The 10,755-nt window shown below is 25.3% G+C and overlaps 1 protein-coding gene across 1 annotated transcript; it reads left to right on the top strand.

Moving 5' to 3' along the window:
* The first annotated feature begins 1,633 nt into the window (after window positions 1–1,633).
* Window positions 1,634–2,504, top strand: LOC133669599 (uncharacterized). The gene has a single exon (XM_062089799.1). It carries the CDS (start codon window positions 1,779–1,781, stop codon window positions 2,322–2,324), a length of 546 nt encoding a protein of 181 aa, XP_061945783.1. The 5' UTR covers window positions 1,634–1,778; the 3' UTR covers window positions 2,325–2,504.
* Window positions 2,505–10,755: the final 8,251 nt, after the last annotated feature.

Genomic DNA, 10,755 nt, shown 5'->3' with positions numbered 1-10,755 from the left:
CAATTCAGGATCCAGTTCAACCCATCAACCAAACTGAATTTTAAATATTTTTTTACCATCCAAAATTTATGTTCGTGTTCCTGTAAGAATGATAAAATACTGAAAATTAATTTCAAGCCTTTCATTATATATTTGATAATGATATATGTTTTGTGAATAAAAAAAAGATTCTCATAAAAGCTAATAAGCACTAGATTTTAATATTAATGGATGGTCTCATATGAAAGCAATTAGCTATTTTAATTTTAAAATTATTCATACAAAAAATAAACACAACAACATAACCGAACACTAAAATAAATAGAAAAGGAAGAATTAGAATGATATCAACAACACTTTAATTATCATTAAAGTGATTTAACACTAGCTATAGTAATTATTGATTTTCTTTATTTTTAAAATTAAAAATAAATACTTAAGTCCTTTTTTTTTCCTAAAAAGTACTTTCCAATTTATCTTATGTTTATTACCTTTAAAAAAATTGATTAACAAAAATTACGTTTTAATAAAAAAAAAATTAGCATAGTTCTAAGAAAAGTATTCCTTTTATTTTGGATGGAAAACATTTTTTAGAAGTTGTAAAAAATTTAGAACTGTTTTGTTATTTGTTGATTATATCAATTTTGATCCTTAATCTTTTATTTTCTATATATTTTGTTTTGATTTTTTTTTCAATTTCATCCCTTACAATTTGATTTAATTTGGATTTTATATCAACTTTGGGTCTCATTTTTTTTATTGTTATTTTCTTTTCTCTTATTCTTTTCTTAATTGAGATTTTTTATGTATCAGATTTGATTCTTATTCTTTTTATTGCTATTTATTTTATTTGAAATAATTTATGAAATTGTATTTTAGAAAAAAAAATTATCCGTCAGGTTTGGTCTTTATTATTTTAATTATTTTTTTATTTGAAATAATTTATGAGATTATATTATTTTTCAATTTCATTCTCCTTCAACTTTTTTATTTGTATAATTTGGTGCTCATTCTTTTAATAATCTTGGAAAAAAAATTAAAACATTGATAATTTATTTTCGAGCTTATTTTTCATGACATAATCAAATACTGAAAAATATTTTTCTACTTATTTTTTATAACACTATCAAATATTATAAAATAATTTACTTTTCAGTGGTTTATGTTTTATAAAAATTACCTCTAAAAAAATTATTTTCCAGCAAACAAACGTGTTAAATCTCAAATTAATTTTAAATTAAAGTTCAATGAATAATTACAAATACTCTTCTTTACAACTATTTATTATAATGAACATTCATTGGTCAAATTTCTTAATATTTATACTATATTTATTATTTATGGGGTTTTGAGTATCCAATGAATATCCATTATTCACTATTATTTATTAATCAATGAAAAATAAAATATTAAATGATAAGTATTATTTATATATATATATATATATATGTATTATTTATATCAATATTAAAGTATGTATATATCCTATTATATTAAAAAATTTAAATAATCTACAAATATAATTATATAATATAAATATATAGTTCAAATTAAATTCAGACAAATTTAATAATATTTATATCCTATATATATATATATATATATATATATATATATATAAATTTATCCTTTCAAATCAGGTAAAGACATTTCAATATTCATAAGATTAGATTAAATTATCATCAGTACTTGCAACTTCCTTGCGAAGATCAACGACTTCACAATATCGAAGTCCTTACTACTTCCTGAGGAAGATTGACTGCTTCAAAAAATAAAAAATCATCGCTTTCAACAATCACATGCCCTCCATGTATAAAAATCCCCACTCACATTACACCCCTTCTCCTCACCCAAGTTCCAAAGCTCCACCACCACCACCGATTTACCGCCATGACTTCCGCCTCCACCACCACCACTACAATCAATACCCCACCATGTGTTCCCCGCCTTATCGAGTCATGCTAGCCACCAGCACCTGGCTCCGAACCCGACGGAGCCGTTGCGTCTTCCTCCTCCTTTTCTCACCGATCCTCCTTCCATTCCTCTGTGTCACCTTGCCTCTACTATGTGCCTCTGAGCTATGCATCCGCCTCTGCCGCCGTGGCTGGGGCAAGAACAAAGAGGACGGAGGCGATCGGTTGCGGCGGTGTGAAGAGGGTTTTTTTGACTGTGATTGTGAAGAGGAAGAGGGGAAAGAAGTTGGGTTATTGCAAAGGTATTTAGAAGATCAGCTACGGCTCGTTGGATCTGTGTATGAGTGTGGTGATGAATTTGATGATCATGTCGATGATCAAGATGGTCAAAATGATCATGAATATAATCTAAATACTCCTCTTTTGGGTTAGTTTTTTTATAGATTTTATTTTTTTGTGGGGTTTGATGTAAATTACATTTTGGATTTGATGTTGTTGATTATGGTTTGAGTGATTTTGTTAATCTTTTAGGATTTGGTAATGTAATTTCAGTTTTTGAGACTTCAAGTATGATACTTCCAGGTGATAATTTTTGCCTTCCAAGTAAGAAAACATCATTCTGCTCGTTAGTTCCTACTTCCTTAGCTTCTGGGTTCATCTTAGGCAGGCATTACAATTTCATTACATTTAAATTAGATTAAAAATTAAGAAAAAAAACCGGGAAAATACTGTAACGAGCTGCGCTGTGCTTCTCTTCACATATTTAGGATTTACAGCAGTGTTTTTTTTTATTATCAAACCTTTTCTATTTGCCCTGTTTAAGACGGTGTTGTTTTGAGTTTATGATATTTTCTATTTGTGTGTTCTTGGAAGTTAAAGGTTTGGATTAAATTTCTGAACTTGATTACAGACAGATTTGAATTCTTAGTGTAAAGATACAAATAAAAAGGACCAAAAAAAAAGAAAAAAAATCTTTACCTATTTGAAATTTGTGCGACAAAGTTAGACTTCTTTTTTTGTTCTTTTAGTCTTTTTACAGAGATGATTACTGCGGGTCAAGTTAATTTTTATTGAATGTCAAAATAAAATATTTAAATATTGTTAATATTTTTTTTTTAAGAAAAAAATAATTGTGTGGGGTTTATATAATGTAACTCGGTTGACTTTACTGGTATAAAAATAATATATAAAAAATATTTGACTAAATAAAATTTCAAGATTATATCTTTTTATAATATTAAAATAACAACATATTGAAATGACCTGGAACAACTCGGGTTAACGTGTCAAATTTGTGACCCGGGTTATGAAACTATAATAGCCCTATAGAAAGCAAATCAAAATAAATTATAAAATTTAATTCATAATCTATGAATGATAAAATTGAAAAAAAAATTAAAAAGAAACCTAAAAAAATGACTCGAGTTAACATGTTAAACTTGCAACTTAGGTCATAAGACCGAGATAATCTCATAAAAAACAAATCAAAAAAATAACTAATTTCAATCCCCAACTAGCCTAATATTAAAGGATGAGATTAAAAAAAATCAATAAAAAACACAAAAAAAAAACTCGAGTCAATCCACCAAACTCATAACCCAAGTCATTAGACTAAAATAACCTTAAAAAAAAAATAATAATAATCTAACCTGAGTTAACCTGTCGAATCCACAACTTTGATTTTGAAACTGAGATAACTCATAGAAAGAAAGTCAAAACAAATTATAAACTCGATTTTCAATCGCTTCTGTCTGACTTAATGTTGAATAATGAAATTTGTAAAACTTTTAATTAAAAATAATATAAAAATTAAGTTATAAAAATTAACCTGGGTCATGAGACATTGACAACCCAATAAAAATCAAGTTCAATGTTGAAGGACTCATGCTCTGATCATGAGACATATATAACCTCTTAAAAAAAATATAAAAATGACCAGATTTAATCAAGGTTAAAATCCCAAAACATGTGACCTTGATCGTGATGCCAATATATTCTCATAAAAAGCATATAAAAATGGATTATGAAGCTCAATTATCAACCGATCCAGTGTTGAATGATAAAATTAAAAAAAAAATCAATTAAATAAAAGACAGAAAAAATAACCCGAGTTAACTCGTGTTAAGTCATTAAGCACTATTTTTGGGTCATGAGATCAGGATAATCTTATGAAAAGTAAACAAAACAGTTCATGAAATTTAATTTTCAATCAAATCAACATTAAAGGATGAAATTGAAAAAAAAACTACAAAAAAGAAAAAAAAGTGTAAACCAACCATGTTAATTCGCCAAATTAGATTAACATGTCAAACCTAGGATATGTGTCATGAAAGTGCAATAACTAAATAAAAAATTTTAGTAATAAAGGATGAATTAAAAAAAACATTAATTGAAAAGAATAAAAGAAGAAAAAAAAAAATAAAGCATTATTCTAATAAATAGTGTTTTGTGAGGAGGGGTAGAGTAAAACTTTATTCTCTTTTAGTTTATAATTAATGTTTTGGTTTAAAATTTTGTTTTATTCATTTTTCTACCTTTGAATTTAAAAAAAAAAAGAAAAAAAATTGTTTAAAAAGTAGAGGAGAAAAAAAAATTGTTGGTTGGCTATATTAATTAATGAGTTTTATTTATACTTCAAACCCTGAATTTATTTTTATTTTTAAAGAATAATAGTTGTTTATAAATAGAAAAAAAAAGTTGTTATTTTACCACGGTTAATAAGTTTTATTTAATGAAAATAGTTTTAATTAAAAGTTTTAATTTTTTATTTTGCCAAAAAAAAGGTTAGGGTTTAATTTTTTTTTATTTGAAAAATATTTTTGAATTTCGACTGATTAAGCAATTATATATAGATTTGTTGAGGGTTATAAGGTATTTTTTAAATATTTTTAAGTAAGAAAAAAACTTGAAAATAGATTTTTTTTTAATACAAGAGGTCGAGAAATATCTTTTTAGCCATCTTATAATATATATATATATATATATATATATATATATATATATATATATATATATATATATATAGGGCGAAAAACGCCCATTAAAAAAAAAATATGAAGGCCATGACACGCGGTCCTAGCTTTGTAAGCCCACGCTCCATTGCCCTCCTCACTTGTCCTCCTTTGTGATGGACCATACACCACCACTTGATTTCTTTTTGTTAAAGCCTTCATGCTTTTTTCTTAAGTTTTTTCTTCTATTTTAATTAAGTGTTATTAAAATAAATTAATTAAAAATATATTTAAGATATTATTTTATTAAATATCATTTTATATTTACTTTGTTTTTGAATAAAATTACAGCATTTTTTTCATAATATTAGTAAATGCTTTTTTGTGTAGATCTTTTTTCTTTTAATTTTATTAATTAGCTTTCCTCGGCATATTTATTTTTATTATTATATAATTAAATAAAAAAATAAACTTTAAAAATTTCCCTACCATATCCCATGAGCAATATATTATTTTTATATTTTTAATATATGCATGTCAACATTATCAAAATATTTTTTTATTAAAACTTGATTTTATAATATTAACTAGTTTTTATTTAAAATAAATAAATAATCAAGTAAAAACAATCTAAAAGGGAAGTGTATTAATAAGATAAAAAGGGTTTTGAACAGAGAGATAATTTTAAATTGTCCGAATATTTTTATATATATTTATTCTAATTACTTTCAATTTTCATCTAATAAAGCTAATTATTTTTAGATTAAAATAGATTAATAATAAAAAAATGAATTTCACCATCAAGTTATTTTATTTCAATGGAATTTAAATTATATTTTTTTTTATAAAATATTATTGATATATAATTAAATAAAAAATAATTTTTTATAACACGAGATTAAATATATATATTTTTAATTTTTAATTTCGATGCACAAGTCAAATTGCGTGTGAGCTTATTTTCCATGCATCGAGATTAATTCAATTCCTAATTTTTCATAATAACTAGATGCCATGGAGCTTGTTTCACATTCATATATATATATATATATATATATATATATATATATATATATATATATATTTAATTGCTTGGTTAATAACCTCGCGTCATAGTTCAAGCGGTAAGCGTGTGAGTTGATGTCAAGATCGTGGTTTTGATTTTAAGTAGTTAACAATATTTATTTTAAGAAACACAAATGACTTGTTTATTTTTTAAAAATAAAATATTAGCTTAGGCTTGCAGGTCTCTTTCAGGCCCACACACTTGGTTTTACTGTAATACGCCTTTTGCTTCTCTTTCTTTCTTTTTTTAATTTTTTTTAAATTCTATTCTTTAATTTGAGTTTTTATTTAATTTTATTATTTAGTCCATAATCCAGGTCACGGGTTTGGCGAGTTGTCAGGTTAACCCGACTTGTTTTTTTTTCTTTGATTTTTTTTAAACCTGCCTAGTCAATAAAATCATATCAAAACAACTCTAATATGATTTAATTTAAAATTTAAACTAAAAAAATATTTATATTGAAAGTTTTGGAGTTTAAATTGTTACGCGAAGTTTAATGATGATACCAAAAACTTTTCTACATTCTAGATAGTATTATTTTAATGCTATAAATATTTTTTTAGTCCAACCCACAACAATAACACCATAAATACAGTAAGCAAGTACCATAGGAAAACCTTAAATAAACACCTTAGCTATAAATTTGTTATCTCAATTGATTCATCAATATTAATAATTATGTGTGAATCTTAAGGGATATAATTTAATTAATCAAATTTTAGATTTGTTATCTAAAGATCAACAGTTCGAGTTCCATAAATCTCAAAGCCACTGGAAGCTTACATTATTGTTAACTTCAGGGTCCATGAAATTAGTCGAGATGAACATAATTTGTCCCGGATATCCATATTAAAAAAAAATTATAAGTGTGTTTATAAAAAAAATTGATAAATCAAGAATTCTCGCATTCCAATTGAGAATGTTTTTTTGGGAAACTTAAACATTTGGGATTTAGTTCATGGTTTAGAGGCTATTTTGAGGTTTGCCCAAATACTTGTCATATGCAATGATTATTTTACTTTTGATCAATGTGGGCAATCACATCCAAAACCAAGCTTTATCTATTGAATACTAACCACTCTTCAAGTAAAATTCTGTAGATGGGCAAAATTCAACCTCTTTACACCACTTTCTTGTCGCGCTCCCTTGTAAAAAACCTGCAAATTAACAAAGCAGGATCACAATGAAAAGACATTATTATGACTGGCCAAAAAGAGTGCGAAGATTCTCCACTAGGGAAGCTACCTGGGTCGGCTAAAAATGTGCCTAGCTTGGTAACATCTTGGCCTCGCATCTTTAATTCATCAAATCCTTTCTTGGAAGGATACTCTGTTAAGGTAAGTAATCGTGTGTACTGTTTTTGAAAATTTTTATTTTTAAATTAATATTTTTTTATATTTTAAATTGTTTTTACGTGCTAATATTAAAAATAAAAAATATATTATCTTGATGTATTTTTTAATTAATTTTTAAAAAATAATATCTATTGTATTTCCAAACAAATTTTGAAATGTAGTAGTCTCTGCAACATTACTCCGGCATATGGGTAGTCGTTGGAGTTGATCCCTTGGTCATGTCTGAAATTGCCACTGACAACTGAAAATCCATTACTACAAGGCACAATCAATGGGCCATCTTGTCTCCAAATCCAACTCTGTTGGCTGTAGATCAATCAGCTTCTGTCATTAATCATTACAGGTACAGTGCTTGAATTCTCAAGTACTTAGAAATATTTTGAAGCCGTTGAAGAAAATGATATTCTTTTGCGTTGTGTTTGTTCTGGTGTAGAAGTGGCCGAGAGCTTTACATTTGATGGGCTTGCATCAAACCTCACAGCAGATTTAACGGGGCCGCCTGGCCAGTCAAATGCCACAGCAATTGAGAAAGTTAATGCACGGTGTGGCACCGCCTCGCCGCTCCCTCTCGCCGCTGATTCAGTTCTTGCCCGCTATCTAACTATTGTTGTTGCTTTTGTTATCTATATATTGGCTGGTGTTTCTCCCCTTCCAATTTTATTTGTCTCTAAATTAATTCTCAGAAATATCCTCTCTTTTTTTTATAGGGAAGAATATTCTTTAGATTTTTTTTTAAAAAAATTACATTTAGGTTAGTTTATGTGGATAAAACAATCTGATCAATTTGTAAAATAAAAAATTAAAAGAAACAATATGGTCTCAAATCAAGGCTTTTACATCACAAGCCTTATTATTATTATTATTATTATTATTATTATTATTTCAATGGACTTTTTAATGGGCCTTGAAGTATACTTGGGAGTTGGGGTATATAGCCGACCCAAGTAATCTTTAATTTTGATGTAAATGATGAAACTCCCAGAAATTTATTGTAGGGTCACCCATACAGCATAGGATGAACATAATTACGGTTTTTTTTGTACTTTTATGAAAATAAACTATTTTCAAAACTTTTCCATGTTTTTTTACTATTAAAAAAGTTAATTAATAAAAAAATACTTTCCAATAAAAAAAGAATTCGGCTTGTTTTTTTTTAAAAAAAATATTTTGCTTTTATTTTGAATGAAATACATTTTTTAAAAGTTGTAAAGAATTCAAAAATATTTTGTTATTTATTGATTATATAAAATTTGGTCTTCAATCTTTTCATTGTTGTATATTTTGTTTTGAATTTTATCTTTTAGAATTTGATTTAATTTGATTTTTATATCAACTTTGATCCTTATTCTTTTAATTGTTATTTATTTTTCTCTTGTCATTTTCTTAATCGAATTTTTTTATCTATCAAATTTGGTTTTTATTCTTTTTATTTTATGCAAAGAAAATTATGAAATTAAGATTTTTTTTAATCTCACCCTCCTTCAACAATTTTATATGTTAGATTTAGTCTCAATTCTTTTAATAAATTTAATAAGTTATTTTTCAGCTTATTTTTCAAGACATAGTCAAATACTGGAAAGTTTCTTCCTACTTATTTTTCATGACATTACTACATATCAAAAAATAATTCATTTTATATGAAACCACTTAAAAAAAATTATTTTTCAACAAACAAATAAGACTTTAATTTAGTTTTTGTTTGGTTAGAGCATACCATTTTTATTTCCCTCACTTTTGTGATGTTTAGTCAAATTAACTGATTTGGTTCAACCTAATTCAGTTAAGGTAATAGCTCATTTTGATTCATTTATAGATTTTAAAATGTTTTAAAATCTAAATATGTATTAAAATTAAAAATTATAACTGAAATTGCATTTGAAAAATTTAATATATTTTTAGTTGATTCAACTCAATTTAGTGTGAAAATAAAACTTTCATAAGAATTTGTATTCCCATTATTTCCATAACATTATAGTACTAGCTCTTTTTTTTTTTTTAAGGTTTTTACATAATGTAATTTCATCACCATTCTCTTCTTTATCCTTAGAAAATAAAAGACATAACATTTTATTTATAGAAAAACCTAAACACCCTATAAATAATAAAATATCAATTTTCCTCTTAAATTATATATATATATATATATATATATATATATATATATATATTAGACTAATTTTAGAAATTTATTCAATAAAATTCTTAATTGATTATTTCTAGGTCTAGAATTGTTATACCATGTATTAATTACATTCTAGTCCTCAATTTCTAAAATTTATTTACAATCAAGCTACACTTGATTAATCATTCATTTTAATTTTTGACTAATGGTTCTTATGAGTGTAACTCATTAGGTTTTTTAATAAGTTAACTTAAATATAAATCATAATTCTAAATAAAATAAAATTAAATAAATTAAATAATTTAATTTTTTATCAATTCAATAATTGATTGATTTATATTTGAAGATCAAGTATAATATCTAGCAACTTGTTATGATCTTTCAAATATTAAGAAAATCATAAGTGGTTTGACTTAACTTTTTAATGACTAGTTTCTCGGTGTAATTATTATTCATTCATCATGAGTGTTTCAATTTAAACATTATAACATGGAGCATGTCTGCTTTGTTAAATCGTTTTAATTCTCAACATTATAGTAATTGATTCTTTGAAAAAGATTTTAAAATTCTTTTCAAAACTCATTTCACATTGATTAAAGATTTCACAATCAATACTATTTGAAAACATATGAAATATTTTTTCTAATTCACCTAAAGTGATGAATTATCTCTTGATTACTTAAATACCTTCATATAGTTTATGTTATACTCAATATCTGTTTGTTTGTTACCCTTGATTATAACAATGTGTGGTTATGATCAAACCATAACACTCCCTATATAAGATAACTTAGTGATCTCAAGTTTATAGATCACTCATATAACTATCACGAGAGCCTTTTCATAAACATAAATGATCCATCCATATAAAATTCTCTTGCGAGTTAGTTTAGTGTACATATCATATAACAAGCACCTGTATATTAGTTTCAAGCATCTCTCATACCTCAGTTTATAAGAAAAATCATTTCCTTTCATAAAGGAAGAAACATCATATGCATCAGAATAATATTGACAATGAACATTTAGAGACTAATTAATGTCTAGTTTTAATATAATATTGACAATGAACATTTAGAAACAATACTTTGATGCATTATGAATCTTATAATTATAACAACTTTATAATTTTCTATACAAACTATTATTGTTCCATGAACTTTATCTTTACTCTAAATTTATTAATCAAATATTAGACTCATTAATAAAATATCATTGAATATTAAAGAAAACCTTTATTAATAATAAATATGTTTTACATGAATAAAATCAGTGTTACGTGTAATGAACCGAATGACTGCATGACATATTCACTAATAATATGCTCATAATGCTGGAAGCAATCATTTTTGTTGTGATGTGCATTTTA

This window comes from Populus nigra, chromosome 12 (assembly GCF_951802175.1).
Source record: "Populus nigra chromosome 12, ddPopNigr1.1, whole genome shotgun sequence".
NCBI classification, from domain to species: Eukaryota; Viridiplantae; Streptophyta; class Magnoliopsida; order Malpighiales; family Salicaceae; genus Populus; species Populus nigra.
This window is presented reverse-complemented; position numbering and strand designations above follow the sequence as displayed.